This window comes from Asparagus officinalis, chromosome 6, assembly GCF_001876935.1.
Source record: "Asparagus officinalis chromosome 6, Aspof.V1, whole genome shotgun sequence".
In the NCBI taxonomy this organism is placed as follows: domain Eukaryota; kingdom Viridiplantae; phylum Streptophyta; class Magnoliopsida; order Asparagales; family Asparagaceae; genus Asparagus; species Asparagus officinalis.
Genome location: NC_033799.1, coordinates 10,016,249 through 10,039,471, shown reverse-complemented (window position 1 = coordinate 10,039,471; position 23,223 = coordinate 10,016,249). Strand labels below are relative to the sequence as shown.

The 23,223-nt window shown below is 36.6% G+C and overlaps 2 protein-coding genes across 2 annotated transcripts; both read right to left on the bottom strand.

Annotated features, from left to right (window-relative positions):
- On the bottom strand, positions 5,009 to 10,528 carry LOC109844717 (protein TIFY 6a-like). The gene is made up of 7 exons (XM_020413831.1): positions 10,232 to 10,528; positions 8,088 to 8,293; positions 7,390 to 7,658; positions 6,960 to 7,047; positions 6,552 to 6,873; positions 6,310 to 6,367; positions 5,009 to 5,468 (listed from the first exon to the last, which is right to left on the bottom strand). The coding sequence occupies exons 1-7, from the start codon at positions 10,302 to 10,304 to the stop codon at positions 5,267 to 5,269; spliced, it is 1,218 nt and encodes a 405-aa protein (XP_020269420.1). The 5' UTR covers positions 10,305 to 10,528; the 3' UTR covers positions 5,009 to 5,266.
- LOC109845719 lies at positions 18,857 to 21,220 on the bottom strand. The gene is made up of 5 exons (XM_020414991.1): positions 20,895 to 21,220; positions 19,845 to 20,474; positions 19,453 to 19,733; positions 19,010 to 19,374; positions 18,857 to 18,910 (listed from the first exon to the last, which is right to left on the bottom strand). The coding sequence occupies exons 1-5, from the start codon at positions 21,218 to 21,220 to the stop codon at positions 18,857 to 18,859; spliced, it is 1,656 nt and encodes a 551-aa protein (XP_020270580.1).

Genomic DNA, 23,223 nt, shown 5'->3' with positions numbered 1-23,223 from the left:
AAACCTCTGCGTATGTAAGTACTGTCAAAAAAGACAAGCGATGGTATATAAGTGCTAATGAGCCTTATTTGAAGCTTACTTTAACCCTGGCATGGCACTTAAATTGGATTTGGTCAAGGCCAATTGATGGGCCGATATAAATCAGAACATAACTTGGCCCAAAGTCCCATATGAAGCCTGCTAGACACCGCCAACTATTGTCGCGACTAGCTATAGATCTGGGCTTGGTTTGACCCACGACCACTGGCCCAACCATGTTTTGCTTAAAATCACAAAATACAGAACAAGTTAAAGGAAATTATCATGGATTTGAAAACTATTCCGTAGGTAAAAATGACGACTGTAATTATTTATAGAGGAGCAGGTAAATGCAACTATATATATTTCTCTTTCAGATTAGTAAAAACACATCAATATTTGTGTTTTTTTTTTCACTTTCAGTATTCCAATCACACGTACTGCAGCAACCAATTAGAAAATTAGCTGGTTACCTACACTTAAACAAGAGCATGTAAAAAAGAATCAAGTTGCTTCTATTAATGCTGCGACAGAGAAAGAAGGGGAAGGACAAATATTTCATAGACAAGTGAAGATGAAATAAAAGTCTCAAAAACTCGGCCGAAAGCCTAACAGTACTTCAACAAAATGACTACACGTCTCCACTCCGTTTGCCCCTCGTCTCTTTCCTTCAACGAACACCTCTAATTTCTGAGGTTATTTGCGTGAGCCCGGTGACGTTAACCAGCGTGATGGGAATCCCTCCGCCTTCACACACAATTTTCTTCGACTCATTAATTCCGAAATTATAATATTCTGGCCGTTATTCGCTGCAGATTTCCTTCGGGTATCAGTTATGTGGCTGCTCTCAAATTTTGCGGAACTCCCCTTTCAGAGTGCGCTTTCCCATCTCCTTTCGCGTCGCAAACGATTTTATTCGATTCTCTCATGAAAACATGCACAAATGTAGGCATCCATCAGGGTCCTAATCCTTCCTCAGATAGCATCAAAATCACCTAACAGCTATGAAAATGTGATAGCTCTCGGGTTTGCCCCTAGGTATCGCGTGAGCTTGTAAACATTTACAGTTAGATATTCTGAACTTGAAAGGTCTACAAGCATTTGAATCTCCGAATCATGACTAGGGACTTTTGCATTGTTTCAGGCATCTGAAGCTGTAATTATTTTGTATATGCTAAACTATCGATATCTTATGAAAGATATTTTGCTGACCTGAATTTGTTGTACAGTTAGATATTCTAAACTATCAAGCATGGACGCTCCAATCTTGCGGCCGTATCGTGTGCGTCATCATATGGAGACATTATTATTTTGTGTATTTTCCAGAATTTTTTTCGTGCGTCCCCCGCAATACTTTTTCATTGAGTCACTATTTTTTTTATGTGTGTTTTTCAATTTTATAGTTTTATGGGAGACTGTATCTGACCCGATATTTTCCATCGTACCATGTTTTTATGTTTATTTTTCGGAATTTGTTGTACGGGAGACACGGATACTTTTTTATCGTCTTATTATATTTCGAGCGTTTTCAATGCTGATAATATTCGTTTCATCATCACCGTTTTATGTTCATTTTCCCGAATTTATCATGCGCCCGACATTGTATTTTTCTTATTGTGCCATTGCTTTTGCGTATTTTTCAAAGTCTATGGTGTACGTGGTGTCACATTTTATGCTGGTGCCTACTATATTCATGGAACATCTCTCGGTTTAAGTATGAATGGAATATTTTACTCACCTTTACTTTTTTATTTCCTACTTAATATTTTATATACAGTATTATCGCCTATAGTATTTTCTTACAATTTTTTTATCTTTGATTAGATTCTTTTTACTAACCATAATATCTGAATATTCTTCCTGTTGTGCTCTGATACCACTTGTTATGCGCGGCGGAAGCCAAAACCAAATCGATGTGCTTCGAGAGACCAAATCAAACAAACGCCGAGAGAAGGCCAAACAATGCAAACTAACGGCACAAACTCAAACAACCAATTTTAACGTGATTCAGCAAGTTGCCTACGTCCACGGGGCAAGAAGGGGATGAGGTTTTCACTAATAAAGAAGAATAGTACAAACTGAGATTACAAAATCACACAAACTCACCAATTAATCTCACCAACAAAGCTCTAATTCTCTCCAAACAAAACCCTAACCAATAGCTCAGAAAATACATCTTTTCTGTGCTCCAAATATCTAATTCTCTCCAAACAAAACCCTAACCAATAGCTCAGAAAATACATCTTTTCTGTGCTCCAAATATCTCATTCGCTGCTCCCCAAACCTAAAACGTGTTCCTATATATATATAGAAATCCTAAAACCAAAAACATACTAGAAATTCTAAAACCAAAATCAAAACAGATTAGGAATCCTAATAACTGTTACCAAAACAGATTAGGAATCCCAATAACCTGTTACCAAAATAAATTAGAAAATATATTAGGAACTTGCTAATCAACAATTCTCCACCTCGACGAAGTGTTTACAAAACTGAGCCGACACCAATACCAAACAAACGTCCCACTTATTGCGTCCAGTACGAAGTAGAACAAATCCACGACAACAGACTCAATCCACAACAAGTCAAGACTCAAACGAGAATGCGAACAAACTCCAAATGTCGGTATCAACTCCACCAAACCGACTGCATCATAAATGACTGCTTACATATCTTCTTGTTCAAGGAATCAAGCCTTCACGTAGTTCACCCAACAGTCTCCAAAGACCCTCAATCAAATAGAAGAGTTCTCAACCCTTCTCCAACATCACCAACGGATCTGTAGCTGATAGTTTCTCTCAATGGCCCCAAAGTGAAATAATCCAAACACCTCCACCGGAGGTGAACCAATGGCCATAACCAAATGCAAACTATGTCCACCAGTTGCACTCGAATCAACCAACACATCATCTGCATACAAATTATCATGATCCCCAAACTATGTTACCTCAGCTGGAATCCCAAACGATGCAGTATGATCTGAAGTATGTGGAGTAATTTGCATCCAACGTGAAGTAGCATCACTCTTCACCCGTTGTGATATCCGAACGATCTGATCAACACTCTCCACCTACTGAGAGTCGAATGTGACATACCTGCTCAGAACCAAATCAGAGTCTCCCAACTGATAACCAAACGAGCCTTCGATTCCCAAATATGCAATCAGATCAAATCTCACATCCTCGATGTGACCAAGTACTAGGCAACCAAATATCCGACGCAACCTAAAATCTGAAGCAGCTCCACCAAATTCAAAATCTCTAAACGTAGCAATCGACAACCTATGACTAAGATGACCCAAATATGTCGAAGCTCCAAAACTCTTCTACAATCCAATGTTCGACATCAAATGTCGATCCTCCTCCAGAAATGAACGACCAATTAAAAATATCATCTCATCTCGTTGCCCCAATGTTTCCTCTCTAATGAAGTATCTCTAACTGCCATGAGCTCGGCACAAACGCAAGAAAGGACCCCTACCAGAACTAGAACGACGGGTTACCCTTCTGCCAATATACTTCCTCCATCTGTTGTTGACTTCTAGGATTTTATACCAACGGGACTTGGTTGCAACCACCGATGCCTAGAACAGTCCCAACTAAGGAAACCAAATACTGATTACCTCCCAATAATGCCTCCTTGGAAGGTCCCCAATGCCTGAATGAACACCACCTAGAAGACCTCTCAATCGTCGAATAAAAATGCTAAACTCCACCTCGGTCTCCTTGCTCATACCAATGTGCTCAAAGGACTTTAATATGCAGGTCAAGGCACTTCTCAATAATCCAATATCCCAGCCTCAACTCCTTTTTTCTCGACCATCTATCTCAAAGCACCAACAAACCAAATACGGAACAAACGAAGAATAGATCCAAACTAGTAAAGAAGAGATTGTTACCTCCAATTAAAACCTTAATAAGAGCCTTCGAAAGATCTCACCCCACACGACAGAAACGAGATCTACAAATAAAAAAAATCCCACATTTATCACCAACTGAAGCCCTAGACGAACTTCCAAAATGATCTACTCCTCCAATTAGCTCAAGCGTAACCTGGCTCTGATACCACTTGTTGAGCTTTGGTACCACTTGTTGTGCGCGATGGCCAAATTGTTGTGCTTCGAGTAACCAAACCAAAACGTCCAGATAGAAGGCTAAACAATCCAAGATGACGACACAAACTCAAACAACCAATTTTAACGTGGTTCAACAAGTTGCCTACGTCCACGGGGCAAGAAGGATAAAGTTTTCACTAATAGAGAAGAAGAGTATAAACATAGATTACAAAATCACACAAACTCACCAATTAATCTCACCAACAAAGCTCTAATTCTCTTCAAACAAAACCATAATCAATGGCTCAAAAAATATCACTTTTCTGTGCTCCAAATATCCCATTCGCCGCTCCCCAAATCTAAAACGTGTTCCTATATATATAGAAATCCTAAAACCAAAAACATAATAGAAATTCTAAAACCAAAATCAAAACAGATTAGGAATCTTAATAACCTGTTACCAAAACAGATTAGGAATCCCAATAACCTGTTACCAAAATAAATTAGGAAACATATTAGGAACTTCTATTCAACACTTCCATATTCTCAGAGGACCACAGATTACCTCTGTCAATTTTTTTCCTGCTTTCATAGTTTACAACCTCAATTTTTCACAGAGAGATGCAAAGAAGTTCAGTAATCTAATACACTAAGGCCAATACTAGTCAAATCAACCATACTAAAGGGCGCACACTAGACAAAAGCTATTTATGAGAGAGATTTCAACTTCTACATTGATGTATTGATCAAGAATTTACATCACCAAATATTACTTTTCTCTGGATTATAAACTTAATAGTTCGTTATTTTATTTGTTTCAGACTATTAATTTGAGGTACTACTCCTGTAGCATTAATTCAGAAGTATCAAATTTCCCTCAGATCAACGGAACACGCTCAGTTACATTCAGCCCACAACAGCAGTAAGCAGAGAAGGTAACATCAAAATACAGTTCAACTATTTGACTATTAATATTAAACAATATATGATATAATGAAAATTTTAGGCCAAATATTTCGGCCAAGTGTTTCAGGAGGAACTTATGTTAGGAATTGAAAGGCTCCTGTCACTTTTTTCAACATATATCACATATACTTCTATAACAACCTCTCTTCCCTGAGATGCAACAACCTGAATGAATGGAAAATTGGTACAATATGGAATGAGAGAATGTGCTGCTCCGTAGCAATAACCTTACATTTGTAATTTGGTGCTTGGAGAGTCCCTGACGTCAAGGCTTTCCTTGGGCTGAACAAAACACCATGACTCTTCTTGATTGCTCGAAAGAGGGGGATCAGCTGACGAGCATTTGCTCGAGATCTTGGCAGGAACCTCGAAGCCAGTAGAGTTTTCAGGTGATTTATTGGCAGAAGAGTAAGGCATGGCATTGGTTACTCTGCAAGGAGAGAAGAAAAATCATAAATATGGGAAGGAAATAAAACTACAGATAAATTCTGTCAAGTGTAAATATCAGTTAATATAATCACAAAAGAAAGGACCTATTATGCATAGGAAGGATTAGTGGAAGTAATAAAAGGAATGGAATTGGAGATGATATTTCATAGTTTCTGTTTATGAAGCTAAACATCTTTGGGAAAAAAAACCCAAGCTCAATTAGACATTCTATAATATGCATAGGGTATACCAACTTGCACACATGTCTAGCTCGACCTTATTCTTTCTAAAGTTAATATCTATGTTTTTTCCTTCCTACATATATAAAAATAAAGGGAAGATATCTATTTCTCTCTTTGACTGTCGTTTCTGTTTCCAAATCCTCCACATCATTTGCTTTGCCGCCAAATGAAGAATTAATTATGTATATTTCCTACAGTACTCATGGCAAGTAGAAGTGCAAAAAAAAAAAGTCAATTCTTATTTATCTTTCATAGAAAACTTGTCTATTTGCTTATCCTTTTCGGATAGAGAAACTATGGAGGTAAAGGACCACAAGGCTTGGAGCCGTTTTTTCTTAGTATTCCTACTTGAAAATATTGAAAACAAAACAAAAGAGCCGTCTTTTCCTTTCTTCCAGATTCTCTTTCTTTTCCATCACTCTCCATACGTTACGCCAAACCATTAATGCCAACGAAACTCCTAATGTGATGCTAGACATGATCAAATATCTCTGAATCTGGCCCATGGTTCTTCACAAAAGACATACTCTCAAAGAAGAGTGTCTGATACATGTAAAACTATTTAAATGGTTAAGTGGAATTTGGGACCATGAGCCATACCTTTCTTTTCGCTTCTCCAAGAATCTAGCCAATGATGCCTTTCTAGCCTGAGGCACAGCTGCATTAAAAAGACCGATAATTTATCAGAAATTATAATAGTTAATAGTACTTACAAAGCAAGTAGCTAATGATTACCATCTACATTAGAAATATACATCAAAACCGAAGATTCCTCATATTTCCCCAAGAACACAAAGCTAGGTCCTCCATGAAAATTTCTCTTGAAAAGAACAACAAAATACCTCTTGGTAGCATACTTGCCGGGGTGTTCATAGCTTTGGAAGGCTCCTGCTGGCTAATACTAGTGGGCACTTGGCCCAAATTTTTTGCCCCTGCCACATCATCAACGGTGCTAGAACTGCTCCTTGATTGAGATCCTACGTGAGAAGTCGGAGATACAGTTGGGTTCTGTGTCTGCATTTGAGCCAAGGAATGGCTTGCATTCAAACCACTAACTCCTATCACCTTAGGAATTGGAGAAGAAACGGGAGTTTCGGGTCTTTGATTTGGAGCATCTGAAGCTCTTTTGCATGATCTACTCGCCATTAACATGATTGCTTGCGCCTAAAGAATGAAAATTTTGGAATTCAATTTAAAATGTCAGCCATTCGATCTCCAATTATATTCACTTGACAGTATCAAATAAATACCTTTTCTAGTGGGACATCATCAAAAACATTCACGGAACCTCCATAGAAGATTGTCAATTGTGAGGAGTTAATAGGCTTTGAAACGTTCCTATATATAATAAGAAAGAAAAAGGGTTAACATTCAATCATATTAGGAAGTCCCATAGACAAATTTAATGGTTAATTGCGGATAGACCCTTTTCTACTATCACCCAATTGTGGATATATCCCTTATAGTTCTATCGTTGCAGATAGACCCCCTGGACAAATTTTTTTGACCCTTTTACCCTCTGAGAAAGAGAAAATTGTTTTGTTGGAGGAATAGAACTTCTGAAGGTAGATGAGAGAAAAAATTTTCACTCAGGGGGGTCTATCCAAAATTGGGCTACAGTGCAAGGGGTCTATCTGCATTTAACCCTAAATTTAAATACTGTTAAGCTATAGATTTTACCTTGGAACGGAAGTTCCAACACCAGAACCAACAACATTGGGATTATTAGCTGTAAATCCTCCATAAGACTGTTGTTTAAAACTGGTGGCCGGGAAATTGGGAACACTTGAAGAACCATGGAACTTTAAGAAAGAGCTGCTCATGGAAACAGGAACTGATGGGTGCGAAACCACATGATGACTCGAAGCTCCAAAAGTATCGGCAGTTTGAGGTTGATAAGCATGCGATGGGAACTGGTGGGCACTTTGCCTATCAAGACTGAAACTTCTCTACAAGTACGAAATATTTTGAAAGAAAAAAAAAATTGAATTCCCAATTCCATATTCTAAAATCAAAATAAAGAATTATGTGAAAATTACAGAAACTCCCTCTAAGGTTCGTAGGAATGACAAAACCACCTTAAGTATTCAACCTAACACTTTTACCCTGTCCTCTTAATTTTGCCATCAAACCTGGTCATATGGATATCATGTGACCCGCTTAATTGCAAAAATGCTCCTATCTCTTTTCTTAGGGGAAAGAAAAAAGCATTGTTCTTTTCGTGAGGGAAGAAACAAGGGTGTTTTTGTCACTAAAGGATCACAGCGAGTTTTAAAATTTTCATTCATGTAAACCTTAGGGTTTTGTCATGTTCCCTAAATTATTCAATAAAACATTATTTTATCGTAGATCAAGATTAGTTGGTTGGTGGGCCAAACCTGAGGAGCTTCCTTTGAGGGAGAGGCTCTGTAACTAGAATCAAAGGGAACTTTAGTAACAGTCGGCTGATACCCCGGTGAAGAGAGATGATCAAATGCAGCTTTTCTCGACTTCTCGTCAGGCACAGTCCTAAAAGACATGAGATGCTGAAAAGCAGAAATTTTGTTTGAGAAAGGCCACTGCACAGCTTGACCTCCTACAAAACCTGCATGTTTGTATAAAAGCATAGAATTAGTACAATAAAGTCTGTAAAGAATATTAAAATTATTCAAAATGTTGAGTAGATTTGAAATACTTCAAACTTTTATCCAGTCTTTCTTTCCCAATAACGACCATTTATATTATCGTGCAACGCTTTACCAAGACACAAACAACAAATGCCTTAGATCGAAACCTAGACTCACATAACGGTATCAAATTTTTTAATCCACTTAAATCTGTGTCTGTGGGATTTGAACCTAGTTGCTCAGATACTCTACACCAGAACTCTGAAGTTGAAATGAGGGTTGAGAGCTATAGATTTTATATTCTACAGGTCTGTAACTTGGTAAGATAAATAGAGGAAAAGGTTGCAGTAGCCTGCTCTGGAAGTTTAAAATTTTCTTTTCACGGCTTTTGGAAAGAAATCGGAAAGTCTCCAGTACCAAAGCCTACTACATAAGATAAATTTTTCTCCTAGATTCCGGTATTCAATGTAACCAAACAAGAATTTTATAAAGTCTCTAAAAGCAAGAGAATTGTAATTATTTGGTGAAAATGAGAAAATATGCAAACCCAAAGTTAGCTTCCAGGCAAGCTGGAACAGTCCATTCTGCTTGCAGGCATAAAATATTCACATATTTTAAGAACAACATTTTTTCCTATTGTTGTTTAAACCACTGATTTGCTGGAACACGATGCTAAATATGTTGCACAGGGAACTTTTTTTTTTAATTTTCCATTTCAATAGATTACTTACACCAAAACCAATTCATGTGAAAAACACACTTAACGTTCTCGGATGTGAACATTTTTAGTTTCAATGGACAAGCACAAGCAACATAAATACCTGTTGTGTCGTATATGTAATTAAAATAGATATTAGAAGGGCTTCAAATAATACGATTCATAGTTTGGAGAATCCAGGTCTAATTTTAGCAAGAAATAAATAATTCAAAATTCAAGAGAATCCAGGTCTAATTTTTGCAAGAGGTAAATAGTTCAAAATTCAAATAGCTGATTCATCTAAATTTAATGAAGAAAATTACACAAACAAAATACGTGGGGATAAAAGCAGTGCAATTTATAGATGAAGCAAATTGCTCACAACTTACGTAACACAATCCAAACTAATTTACGAGAACTGAAAAGCCAACCATAAACACATAATTTTCTTATATTAGGATAGGAATTCATTTCAGGGGCACTTTGGGAAAACTAGTACATGCAGTGCTACAGATATTTGCAGACTGACAAAAACAGATGGAAACAACCTTACAAAGACACCAGACCCTAACCTAACGATTGGACGAATTTAGCAACAAACACGTGAGCAGGAATAAACACAATCAACAAAAAATAAATCGAACAGACAGGAAACTCATATAACTTCTAACTAGAAAATAACTCAAAACCATTAATCTAAACAACTATCGAACATAAAACCCGCAACAAAGTTCAATCCACAAATAGCACCATAAAATCCATACACACCCTTATAAAATTAAAAACAGGTATGAACTAAATAAGAACTACAGCTGGACTGCTGTTGATGGTATCGAACACGCGGATGACACGAATCCAAGGATTCACCTTGCAAGTTAAAATTTTGATGGATCGTATTTATGCCATGAGCTCCTAACCTACAAGAGGAATTGTTGAACTCTAGATTGATAATATCTACAAGAGCAGCTAAGCTCACTTCAGCAATAAAAACCATAAACATAAATACTATCAGTAAATACTGAAAATTATCAAAAACTATCAGATACCCAACAATCATAAACCACGACAACAAACATTAAAAACCCATATTCTTTTTACTAAAAATCAATCAATTAAATACTCTGCAAAGATAGACAACCCAAGAATTAAACACACTTAACCAACAACATCAAAAAAAAAAAAACAAATTTTCTCAATTCTAACGAGATAAAAATCAGACCTGAATCCTGGCGGCTGCCTCTGCCCTCTCCTCCTGAATCTTTACCACTTAATCCCAGAAAGTCCCTCTCCATGGCTATCTATCTACCCAAAATGCCCCCAAGTTCAAAAAATTTGTTCCCTGAATACCCCTGTTCTCTACAAGCATCCCCACCTTAAAACACTACTCTCGGTTCGTCTCCTCTACCACCAGCAACCAAAGATTTCCATTCAAAGCTCACTGTTTTTCTCTGTTTCCTCTTTTGAGTTTATTTTCTCCCTAATTTTTTAACTTTGTTTTATTGGACCAAAAAAAATGAACCCAACAAAAAGAACCGACTCCGGAATTGGGTTTTATTATATTCCAGCGTGTGGGGCCCGGGTCGATCACCTGCGGATTTAACCGGCTGGGCCGGTGAAAACAACTGGCTAGACCGGTGGTGGAGCACGTGCGCTCGAAGCGATATATTCTCCCTTGCGAGAGCATGACTTCTTTCACAGCGCGCAGTCACGGAACGTGCTGGGCACGAGCAGAAACAATTAGTTGGTGAAAATCATGAAAAAAGATTTCATGATGAATCCTTTGCATGGGAATCATAAAGAGGGAGAAAGGGTGTATCTGCAATAACATTTATAACATTCTAATTTATGCTGTACTCATTTGTTTTACTCATGTTGATTAATAGTTTCTTTTATTAAACACATGTTGGTTTATAGTTAGTCCATCGATTTTTTCCCCTTCAATTTCATAAACATTCTAGAGTCTGATATACTTAGAGAATCACTTTTTCATTTTAACCATTTTAATTTAAGGAAAAATTGTGTCCAGACCCCAAAAGTGGGAACTTCATGTGACAAGCCCCCTCGTATTTCGGCCCATGTGTATTAGCCCCAAATACGCACAGTATTTGTTATGGGACCCCTAACTACTCTTTTTCAGAAAAACAAAGGCGGAAGTTACGCTCTTGCCCTTCTGATGGGACTGAACTCGGTTAACGCGCCCCATCCTTATTCAAGTACTCTCTCTCTCTCTCTCTCTCTCTCTCTCTCTCTCTCTCTCTCTTCCACCTCTTCGTTGTCTCAGAAACTCGAGATTGTGTCCAATTTCTCACCGCCGTTCAACAGTTTTAGGGTTTTCGCCTGAATCATGTCGTCCAGGGAAGGATCATTTTCCGATTTCGAGGTCGACCACCGACGCGCCTCGAAAGGCCAAGACGTATCGTCTGGGCTTGAAAGCGCGGAGGAGGCGACGCAAACCCTAATGGAGATGCAAAAGGAGGCGATAGCACGTCGAGACAGCAAAAGACGACCCTCGACGGCCGAGCGTACCATCCAACCCTCCCCCGAAAAACAGTATGTTCTATGTTATCGAGAATCTGGGAAATCGACCTAATTTTGCGTAAATTCAGTTCATCTCAAAAATACCAGTTGTAGATGAGTACACATGATGTAAGTGCTGGATTGATTCCAATGTTAGTTCTAGGTTGATTCAAATGTTAGTTCTAGGTTGATTCAAATGTTAGTTCTAGATGATTCCAATGTTAGTACATTGACTTCAATGTTAGTTCTAGGACGGAGATGTAAATGTAGATTTTGTTAGTTCTAATATTAGTCCGTTAGTTCTATTGATCCTACAAATTCGAATTGTTTTTACAGGGAAAATGTTGCACCTACAGGTGCGGCCGAGTCACGAAGGCTGACCGCCAATCTTGGGGCCTATTGGAAGTTCATGAAGAAAATAGCCCCGAAGATCAATCAGTATCATAGGGATGCCTACCGCGGTTCTGTGTTTGAGCACTATATTGTATTCGGTGCTCCTGCTCCCGATCTGCCCACTCTGGAATTGCTGCTGCGCTATTATGACGGAGACAAGAGCACATTTTCCATACCGGATTCAAATAGCGGGGCTGTTAGAAAGGTAAAATTTGATCTGCAATGGGTCCACAACCACACTCATTTTCCTATGAATGGTGAAGTTGTAAGTAACAATCGGGACTCAAACAGCAGAATATGGATGAAATACTTTGCAAATCTTTACATTTCTGAAGAAGGCAAGAGGTCGAAAAAACCAGAAACCTCCCAGCGCAAACACCTCGAAGGGCATCTGGAACGGTTAGTGGAATCAACAGAAACGGGGGATATCCAGGAATTTGTTTTGCTACAAATCCTGTACCAATGCTCTATGATATGGAGCCCCAGAGCAGGGGAAGGTATCCCTAGACCCGTACTCAGATATCTGGATAGCATTGAGAGGGTCAAGTCTGTTGCATGGGCCCGGTTCTTTTATGATGAAATTATCAGGGGCATTGGTGTTGCGCTGGAGGGAAAGAAGGAGCGAAAGAAGGCATATGTCCCAGGTTGCATGACACTACTATGTGTAAGTTTCATAATTTTACCTATATTATTTCATTCTAGTTCTGTCTTATTCCTAGCTTGTTGTAAATTAGGTTATGTTATTTCTATCTTATTTTATGTTAGTTCTACTATACAACACGTTATTTATGTTGTACAACATGTTATTCTACAACATGTTAGTTCTATTGACTGTTTTGTTAGTTCTATTGACTGTTTTGTTAGTTCTATTGACTGATTAACTGTTTTGTTAGTTCTAATGACTGTTTTGTTAGTTCTATTGACTGTTTTGTTAGTTCTATTGACTGTTTTGTTAGTTCTATTGACTAATTAACTGTTTTGTTAGTTCTAATGACTGTTTTGTTAGTTCTATTGACTGTTTTGTTAGTTCTAATAAGAGTTAGTTCTGAATGAGTACCATGTTAGTTCTATTGACTGTTTTGTTAGTTCTATTGACTGTTTTGTTAGTTCTAATGACTGTTTTGTTAGTTCTAATGACTGTTTTGTTAGTTCTATTGACTGTTTTGTTAGTTCTAATGAGAGTTAGTTCTGATAGGTACCATGTTAGATCTATTTGCTGTTCTGATGAGAGTTATTTCTGTACAGTGTCATGCTAGCTCTAATGTGTAGCATGTTAGTTCTATTTGTTTACGTGTTAGTTCTAATGTTAGTTCTAATGTGCAGCATGTTAGTTCTAAGTGACTGTTTTGTTAGTTCTACTATCTGTTTTGTTAGTTCTATTGACTGTTTTGTTAGTTCTAATGAGAGTTAGTTCTGATAGGTACCAAGTTAGATCTATATGCTGTTCTGATGAGAGTTATTTCTGTACAGTGTCATGCTAGCTCTAATGTGTAGCATGTTAGTTCTATTTGTTTACGTGTTAGTTCTAATGTTAGTTCTAATGTACAACATGTTAGTTCTAAGTGACTGTTTTGTTAGTTCTACTATCTGTTTTGTTAGTTCTATTGACTGTTTTGTTAGTTCTAAAGAGAGTTAGTTCTGATAGGTACCATGTTAGATCTATTTGCTGTTCTGATTAGTGTTAGTTCTGTACAGTGTCATGCTAGGTCTAATGTGTAGCATGTTAGTTCTTGAGCATATTTCAGTTGTGTGAGTTCTAAATTATGCCTTGCTATTCTAGTATATACCATGTTAGTATGTTAGTTCTAAAACTGTTCTATTATTAACTTAAATGCGGAATATATTTGCTACAGCTATGGTACTACGAGATGACTGGCATTAAAAAATATGGTCTCGTAGATAGCTCCAAACCCCCAATGACAAATTGGGCACCGGATAGCATGAAAGTCCCATCTATGAAGGTGGTGACTATTACGGAGAAGGCTAAGGCAGCGTCAATAGCATTTGTCCACAGGCAAATTGAGGAAGTGTCTCCTCCTCTAGTTGAGCAGGCGTTCCCCGCTGCACAGAGGAGAAAAGTTGCGCATCATAAGCGCGAGACAAAGAGGAGGAAGGCTAGCCAGGAGAAAACGCCTGGGAACTTCTCTGTAGGCTACGTACGTATCCCCTTATGTTAAGTCTTACTCATTTTACAATAACTAAAAACAATATCCTAATTATAATCTCTTATTAATATCAGACCATGGCAAAGCATATGGACGTTTTTGACAATGAGGAGGAGATCAAATGTCTTCCCATAGATCAGCAACTTACATTGTGGAGAAATTCTGCTAAATTTCTCAAAAGATTGCTGGATGACACAAAGCAGACCAAAGAATTTATGATTGAGATCAACAGGCTGAACAGGATAATTGAAGATTTGAGAAGACATGATAAGATTGCAAATGGAAAAAGGAAGAAGCGGCGGGTAAATCAAGAGGAACAGAGGTCTAAACCGAGCAGTGTATATAGTGAAGACCCAAACACGCAGCTTAATGTACATAAGAATGTAGAAGAGGATGTTAAGCATCATGTTGACGTTGTTCAAAGAGAGGAGGAGGATATTGTAGAAGAGCGTAATGAAGAGGAGCATATTGCAGACGAGGTTGATGTAGATATCAAAGTTTTTGCAGAAGAACCTACTGATTTTGCAGATAAGAAGGAGGATATTGTAGATAAGGGGGAAGAGGCTTCTGATAAGTTGGGTGATTTGCTGGTTGATTTAAATGTAGATAGTAAGGTTGATGCGAAAGAAGATAGTGAGGCTGAGGAACATGTACATATGAAAGAGGAACATGAGAATAGGGACGACGATCATGTTGAACATGCACAGGTTATTGTAGATAGCACATTAACGGATGAGAGTCATGTTGCTTCAAAGGAAGCAAGTGAGGATTTACATCTTGTGAATAGTACGCACGACGTTGACAGAATTGTAGAAGTGCTAACTGGTAATGTCGAAGAGAAAGCAATGGGTAGCCCAAAGCCACGAAGGGCAAGCAAGAGATCTAAATGGCGGAGGACCCCATATACTGAAGGAAAAAGAAAGAAAAAGCAAATGACGACTATAGATGTTTTTGAAAGTCCTGAAAAGGGGCAAAAAGTTGACACGATTATTCAATTTTTTCCGGATAATCAAATCGGCAACTGGGATGTGATGAGTTTGAAGCCGATGACTCGTGAAGAGGTAGCTCTATTGGCAGAGCTGAATACAGATATTACAGACTCGTCTTTGTTTAACATCCGCATTATCGATAGCACGGGTGCTTTCGTACATAATTTTACTATATCACCTCTAGCAGCATCCAGACTCAACAAACTTGAAAATGATTTCTTATCCAAATTCTGCTCTCAGAAGATACACATGTATGATTCAGTTGACTATTTTTATTCTTATTTGTTAAGTATTAGTTCTAATTGCAGTTAGTTCTGGGTTTCAGGAGATATAAGGTTATTGAAACGTCGAATAGCAGCATCAGCAGAGCAGATTTGTTGACTTTGCTCCGAGGTGGCCGGCTTGACGACAAGGTTAGATTATACTTCAAGGCAAAGTTGAAAATGTATGGCTTAATTAGATCTTTAATGTATTTCTAATATTACAGATGGTTGAGTCAGTGCTGGACACGATTAGCGTGGATGCGCTTGGCAAAGGATATGGTCTCGTATCGGTGTTCTTTCTTGTAAGTACATGTTAGTTAGTTCTATACCTTATCATGTTAGTTCTATTCAGTACCATGTTAGTTCTATTCCCTATCATGTTAGTTCTAAATGAGTAATATGTTAGTTCTACGGTATAACATGTTAGTTCTATACCTTATCATGTTAGTTCTATTCAGTACCATGTTAGTTCTATTCCCTATCATGTTAGTTCTATTATGTAACAATGTCTGTTTTGTCTGTTGTGTTAGTTCTAATTGACTGTTTTGTTAGGTCTATTGTCTGTTTTGTTAGTTCTATTGTCTGGTTTGTTTTTTTTTATTTGTCTGTTTTGTTAGTTCTATTGTCTGTTGTGTTAGTTCTAATTGACTGTTTTGTTAGTTCTATTGTCTGTTGTGTTAGTTCTAATTGACTATTTTGTTAGGTCTATTGTCTGTTTTGTTAGTTCTATTGTCTGTTTTTGTTAGGCTAATTGACTGTTTTGTTAGTTCTATTGTCTGTTGTGTTAGTTCTAATTGACTATTTTGTTAGGTCTATTGTCTGTTTTGTTAGTTCTATTGTCTGTTTTGTTAGTTCTAATAGACTGTTTTGTTAGGTCTATTGTCTGTTTTGTTAGTTCTAATAGACTGTTTTGTTAGGTCTATTGTCTGTTGTGTTAGTTCTATTGTCTGTTGTGTTAGTTCTATTGTCTGTTGTGTTAAGGTCTATTGTCTGTTTTGTTAGGTCTATTGTCTGTTTTGTTAGTTCTAATAGACTGTTTTATTTTGTTAGGTCTATTGTCTGTTTTGTTAGTTCTAATAGACTGTTTTGTTAGGTCTATTGTCTGTTTTGTTAGTTCTAATAGACTGTTTTGTTAGGTCTTTTGTCTGTTTTGTTAGTGTTTTGTTAGTTCTAATAGACTGTTTTGTTAGGTCTTTTGTCTGTTTTGTTAGTTCTAATAGACTGTTTTGTTAGGTCTATTGTCTGTTGTGTTAGTTCTAATTGACTGTTTTGTTAGGTCTATTGTCTGTTTTGTTAGTTCTAATAGACTGTTTTGTTAGGTCTATTGTCTGTTTTGTTAGTTCTAATAGACTGTTTTGTTAGGTCTATTGTCTGTTTTGTTAGTTCTATTGTCTGTTGTGTTAGTTCTAATTGACTGTTTTGTTAGTTCTATTGTCTGTTTTGTTAGGTCTATTGTCTGTTTTGTTAGTTCTATTATGTAACAATGTCTGTTTTGTCTGTTGTGTTAGTTCTAATTGACTGTTTTGTTAGGTCTATTGTCTGTTTTGTTAGTTCTATTGTCTGGTTTTTTTTTTTTTATTGTCTGTTGTGTTAGTTCTAATAGACTCAATTGTCTGTTTTGTTAGTTCTATTGTCTGTTGTGGTTAGGTTTATTGTATGTTTTGTTAGTTCTATTGTCTGTTTTGTTAGTTCTAATAGACTGTTTTGTTAGGTCTATTGTCTATTTTGTTAGTTCTAATAGTCTGTTTTGTTAGTTCTATTGTCTGTTTTGATAGTTCTAATTGACTGTTTTGTTAGGTCTATTGTCTGTTTTGTTAGTTCTATTGTCTGTTTTGTTAGTTCTATTGTCTGTTTTGATAGTTCTAATTGACTGTTTTGTTAGGTCTATTGTCTGTTTTGTTAGTTCTATTGTCTGTTTTGTTAGTTCTAATAGACTGTTTTGTTAGGTCTTTTGTCTGTTTTGTTAGTTCTAATAGACTGTTTTGTTAGGTCTATTGTCTGTTTTGTTAGTTCTAATAGACTGTTTTGTTAGGCCTATTGTCTGTTTTGTTAGTTCTAAGTGACTGTTTTGTTAGGTCTATTGTCTGTTTTGTTAGTTCTATTGTTTGTTTTGTTAGTTCTATTGTCTGTTGTGTTAGTTCTAAGTGACTGTTTTGTTAGTTCTAAATTGACTGTTTTGTTAGTTCTATTGTCTGTTTTGTTAGTTCTAATAGACTGTTTTGTTAGGTCGTCTGTTTTGTTAGTTCTAATAGACTGTTTTGTTTGGTCTATTGTCTGTTGTGTTAGTTCTAATTGACTGTTTTGTTAGTTCTAATTGACTGTTTTGTTAGTTGTTAGGTCTTTTGTCTGTTTTGTTAGTTCTAATAGACTGTTTTGTTAGGTCTTTTGTCTGTTTTGTTAGTTCTAATAGACTGTTTTGTTAGGTCTATTGTTTGTTTTGTTAGTTCTAATAGACTGTTTTGTTAGGTCTATTGTTTGTTTTGTTAGTTCTAATAGACTGTTTTGTTAGGTCTATTGTCTGTTTTGTTAGTTCTATTGTCTGTTGTGTTAGTTCTAAGTGACTGTTTTGTTAGGTCTTTTGTCTGTTTTGTTAGTTCTAATAGACTGTTTTGTTAGGTCTGTCTGTTGTGTTAGTTCTAATTGACTGTTTTGTTAGGTCTATTGTCTGTTTTGTTAGTTCTATTGTCTGTTTTGTTAGTTCTAATAGACTGTTTTGTTAGTTCAATTGTCTGTTTTGTTAGGTCTATTAGACTGTTTTGTTAGGTCTATTGTCTATTTTGTTAGTTCTATTAGGTACAATGTCTATTTTGTTAGTTCTATTGTCTGTTTTGTTAGTTCTAATAGGAACCATGTTAAATCTATTTTTAGAAGTGTGCTAGCAAATCAGACAATACAGATCTATTTTCATTACATGTTTTATTTCAAAACACACTTAGTCATCGCTAGTTTCATTTCAATCACACTTAATCAACGATGGTTTCATTACAGGTTTTACGATTAAGCCCTTCCAGATGACACCGAGAATATTTAACTGGCCGGGTGTAAACAGTTCTGTTGTTGATTCGCCTGGTCTTATTTCTCCCTTTCCTTTTTGTTGTAATTGGAGGTAGGATCTGTATCTCATCCCTTGGCACGCTGCGTTTCTCGTAGTCAGGTATAGGATAGATGATAGGCTCGTAGCTCCTTTTAAAGGCGTCAGCCGTCATAAACCAGTCACAGAATTGGTAGACATCCCTTTTCATGAACATAATGCTTGCGCATGCATGTTTGCAAGGGACACGGGTTACATCCCACCCACGGCAAGTGCATGTTTTATTGTCTAGATCCACTTGACAAGATCTATGGGATTGTACTTCAAATAAGCCTGTGTGGGACTGACGAACCTCCAACGGGCGTCCATTATCCATGTTCTCCTTGAGGGCAAGTTCAGTTTTGGGACAAAGAACTTGATTCCAACTTTCAGCCATGACTCGTCGCTCATTCATGCTCACCATGATCTGTTTACGAATATGCTCTATCAGTTGGAGTATCCGTAGAAGCCTTGCCTCATGAATCCATTTGTTGAATGACTCTGCAACATTTGATGTAACGTGACCATATCTAAACATAGACAGTGTTAGTTCTATCTACTTCTATTAGTTATATGTAAGGTAATCAAATGAAATATTACTTGCCTAACTCCAGGAAAAAACGCATTGGCCCAGTTTTCTGGAGCATAGTTCATCACAATATTGTATGCACGCTCGTCAATTAGTCTGATGTCGTCCATATAATCATTCCATTCTGCTCTAGTATATTTGTAACAGGCAGATTGCAGTAGATTACCCAAGATCTGAGAATCCTTTGACTTGAATCCCAAATCCTTCAACTTTGTTCTGAAGTTCTCGACCAGATGCAGCACACAGCGAGAGTGTATAGAATCGGGAAAAAATTCTCTAACTGCTTCTCTGATCCCTTTATCCGCATCTGAAATTATCACTAGCTTATGTGGAGGGTTGTATGGATCTGCCCTTTCATAGAGAATGGACCACAGACCTACAAAGAGTATTGGTTAACAGCCCTTAAAGTTAACTACGAAGGAGATAGAATTAACATTATAATGTTGGAACTAACCTTGTAGGAACCACTTCCAGTTAACATTATTTTCTTGATCGCAGATACAATAGGCCAATGGAAATATCCCCTGATTGCCATCATATGCCACGGCGCTTAATAGTATACCTTTGAATCGATCTTTCAGAAAGGTTCCATCCAAAAATATAAGTGGTCTGCAACCTTGTAAAAAACCATTTATGCAGGCCGCATAGCAGATGAATATCCTTGTAAACCTACCCTCGTCTTGTTCAACATGAATGTAGCTTCCCGGATTTGTCTTCTTAACCTCGTCTACATACCTAGATAATTGAAGATTAAGCGTTAGTTTCAACATTATAAAGTTATGAGACTTATAGCGTCATATAAATGAAAACAACAGCAACTTGTGTATATATGATCTTCTGATTTACCATCTCAATTGATCGTAGGACTCATAAGCATCACCATATAATCGCTCTTGAGCTCTTTCTTTACCCCACCAAATCTTACTATATTCAACCCTAATCCCATATGAACTTAGAAACTCCTTCTGAACGTCAATAGGTCGTATATCCGGACGTACCTTCAACGTGGGTTGTAATTGGGTAGCAATGAAATGACGAGAGGCTCTAGATTGACCTGCATTATTGGCATGTTGTCCACAGTTGTGAATGTCCACGAACCTTTTTATTTCAAGTCTATTATCATTTTTCGGCGGAGAGGCAAATAACATCCATGGGCAATTTTTGGCTACCTTAAACCGGCAAAAAACTCGAATACGCTTTGGTTCATTCTTCACAAACTCATATTCGAATTTTTTGGCCATGGAGTAGTATAGCAAGGCCAATCTTAACTCCTTCGCACTTTCAAAACGTTGCCCCTCCCCAGTTAACGCAGTGTGCCACCAAGCAGGAATCCTCTCAGATCTGCTAATCATGTCATCAATCATCATAACATTATCTCTTGAAGGAATGTCATTGGGATTCTTATCTGCAACAGTTGTGGACGACAACTCCGGCGGGCCACAGTCTATACTTTTCGAGTTTAGACTTCTGGAAGCGCTACAAATATTAACAACAGGAAAATAGTTAATCATAAACTACACAAATAAAAGTGTTGATAGGGGTCTAACACGCTTTAGAGTAGCTCTACCCCATATGGAACTGGTGATAGAACTAACATACAATCGTGTAGAAGTAACAAAATAGCTACTAGAACTAACAGAAACCCCTATATGTATTAATAGAACTAACATGCATGCAATCGTGTAGAACTAAGATGCATGCAATCGTGTAGAACTAACAAAATAGCCATTAGAACTAACAAAAACCCGTTCAGCAACAACACGTTGATTAGAACTAACAGGTCAACGATTACAACTAACATATTGTTGAAATGCATCTGAAATCCAGTTTAACATTCAACATAGACAAAAAGAAGACGATTAGCACTAGCGTTCGTTTACTTCGCAGTTAACCTACATGTCTTGTGGGACTTGCTCTTTGCAAGGTTGGACTCGCTCATTGTAGTGTATATTCTGCAAATCATCAGCTTTCATGTGAACCTCTTTCAGTCCAAGATTGTGACAATGCTCCACCATAGACATCATGTCCCCCTCGTTCTCAATAGGAAATTTCAAGCTTCCAGCTGTTTCATCTTCGTATGACAGAATTAATGACTCATATGGAATACCTAACCTCTCTGCCACATCAAATTTGAGATCCAGGATGGTGGTTGAGGAGTTAATCTTCAAAAATACCGCTTTGTACCCCGAAGAGACAATGCAAATGATGTCCTTCTCAGCCATTTTGAAGAGAAAGAGAAGGTAAGATTAATGGCGCGAGTAAAGGAGAGAATTTTGGTCTGAGGAGAAGTAATGGATAACTAAATAGTTATTGCTCATGATGGGAAAAAAAGGGGGGAAATTTCCCTCCATTTCTTCCATCTTATCGCATTAAAGAGGAGTGTCTACTATTAAGGGACGGCGCCTCGTCTGGGGAAGAAGGAGAAGGGCAGTATCGCCTTTTTTGAAAAAATACAACCTGCTTTTGTACAACGCTGACGTGGAGGGGGCTTAAAACATTAGTCTTCACTTTTTGGGGCTAATACACATGGGCCGAAATACGAGGGGGCTTGTCACATGAAGTTCCCACTTTTGGGGCCTGGACACAATTTTCCCTTAATTTAATTCAACAAATTATATTGTTATCCATCTCATTGTCATTATGAGCAATTCATCATAAATAATTACGTTAGGTACTTAGTAAGTTAATGAGTAGGGTAGGAGAAATTCACGCATACTCATGGAGTACGCAAGATGCCAACATCTAGGGGTGTCTAAACGGACCGGCCCGGTTTTTTCTTGAGTTTTTTTTATTTTTTTATTTCTTTAAATTTTTAGTAATACATAACTAAAAATAAAATAAAAATTTAATTAAAAAAATTATATTATTATTTTTTAAACATTTGAAATTACATAAATTACAAATATAAAAAATTTTAAAAATTAAAATAATAAAAATAACTTCTTTATTAATAAGCAGTAAAGCTTTTACAATTACAAATTTATTTTGGAATTCGTCACATCATAATATATGAGTACATTCCAACTAGGTTGGCATCTACTCATCTATATCACTATCATTTGTAACTGTTTTCAAAACAATTTATTACAAATTTTTAGTTAAGAAATAAAGATTATAATTTGATGAATATTGTTTACTCTTTGTATCTATCTGCTAGTCCCAACTCTTCACATTTATCTTTAATATCAGCTATCTGATCGATGTCTTGCGTTCTCTTCTCGTACCTCCACCAATCTTGTAAGCACATTACCGTCTATACAGTATACGGATCTAACGATGTTATGTAGTCGTCGATCAAACGTCCTACTATGCTGAAGGCGGATTCTGAAGCTACCCTGGAAGGTTAGTAAGTCACAAATCATGATGGAAAATGTTGAAAATGTTCCATATACTTTCCATCATTGCAAAATATCTAAATTATTATTTTAATATTTAACTAAAGATACAGTTAAATATTAATCAATTTAAGAAACCTTCGCTGATGATCCAAGTCTAGATCCACCAGTTAGCTCAGCTACTATTGTATACCTATCAAAACTTACACTTTTGCCCCAACTTGAGCTCGTAGAAGCAGAAGATGTAGACTGATGTGTAGCTACACCATATTTAGTTGCGTACTCATCATATAATCTTTGAAAATAATTTTTAATAGTATTATGATGAGTAGTAGTTGTAATGGTTTGACCATCATCAGTGTCTATAATCATATTATATACAAAAAAATTAACAAACTTCGAAGACCAATATACTTCAAACACAGATCAATAAAGGACCCCTAAACCAAAAATAATAGGAATTGATATAAATATTTATTAAATTTACTTTCCATTTGAAAAATTATATTTCTAAAATAATTATCCATATGATATTTATTAAAAAAATTAAATATTTAAAACTTGTAAAGAAGCTAAAGTAATGGTTGGATAATAACAGCGAGATAATAACATTAAAGCATCATAAAAAACTTGTAACATCTCTTTTAAATTACTTATAACTATCTATTCATCTTCAGTTATTCCATACATGCTACCAGAGCTAGAACTAGAAGTATAAAAAGTAATAAAATTATTTATAATTTATTTACATTCTATTGTTACACTTAATATTGCATAGGTGGAATTCCACTTATGGTCAATATATTTTGGAATTAGTCTGGGTTTAAAAAAATTTACAGAATTATTTACATCTTTTAATTCTTTGTTCAGAAGCATTATAAGCATAAGCT

What these genes read in the sequence shown, in the direction of transcription:
- LOC109845719 (XM_020414991.1), bottom strand. Translation starts at nt 21,220, where the DNA reads ATGGCTGAGAAGGACATCATTTGCATTGTCTCTTCGGGGTACAAAGCG. An exon ending in GAGCAAGTCCCACAAGACAT is followed by an intron (nt 20,475 to 20,894) that starts GTAGGTTAACTG and finishes TAATATTTGTAG; the next exon opens with CGCTTCCAGAAGTCTAAACT. An exon ending in TCCTACGATCAATTGAGATG is followed by an intron (nt 19,734 to 19,844) that starts GTAAATCAGAAG and finishes TCAATTATCTAG; the next exon opens with GTATGTAGACGAGGTTAAGA.
- LOC109844717 (XM_020413831.1), bottom strand. Translation starts at nt 10,304, where the DNA reads ATGGAGAGGGACTTTCTGGGATTAAGTGGTAAAGATTCAGGAGGAGAG. An exon ending in AGGCAGCCGCCAGGATTCAG is followed by an intron (nt 8,294 to 10,231) that starts GTCTGATTTTTA and finishes ACAAACATGCAG; the next exon opens with GTTTTGTAGGAGGTCAAGCT. An exon ending in GGCAAGTATGCTACCAAGAG is followed by an intron (nt 6,368 to 6,551) that starts GTATTTTGTTGT and finishes TTTTTAATGCAG; the next exon opens with CTGTGCCTCAGGCTAGAAAG.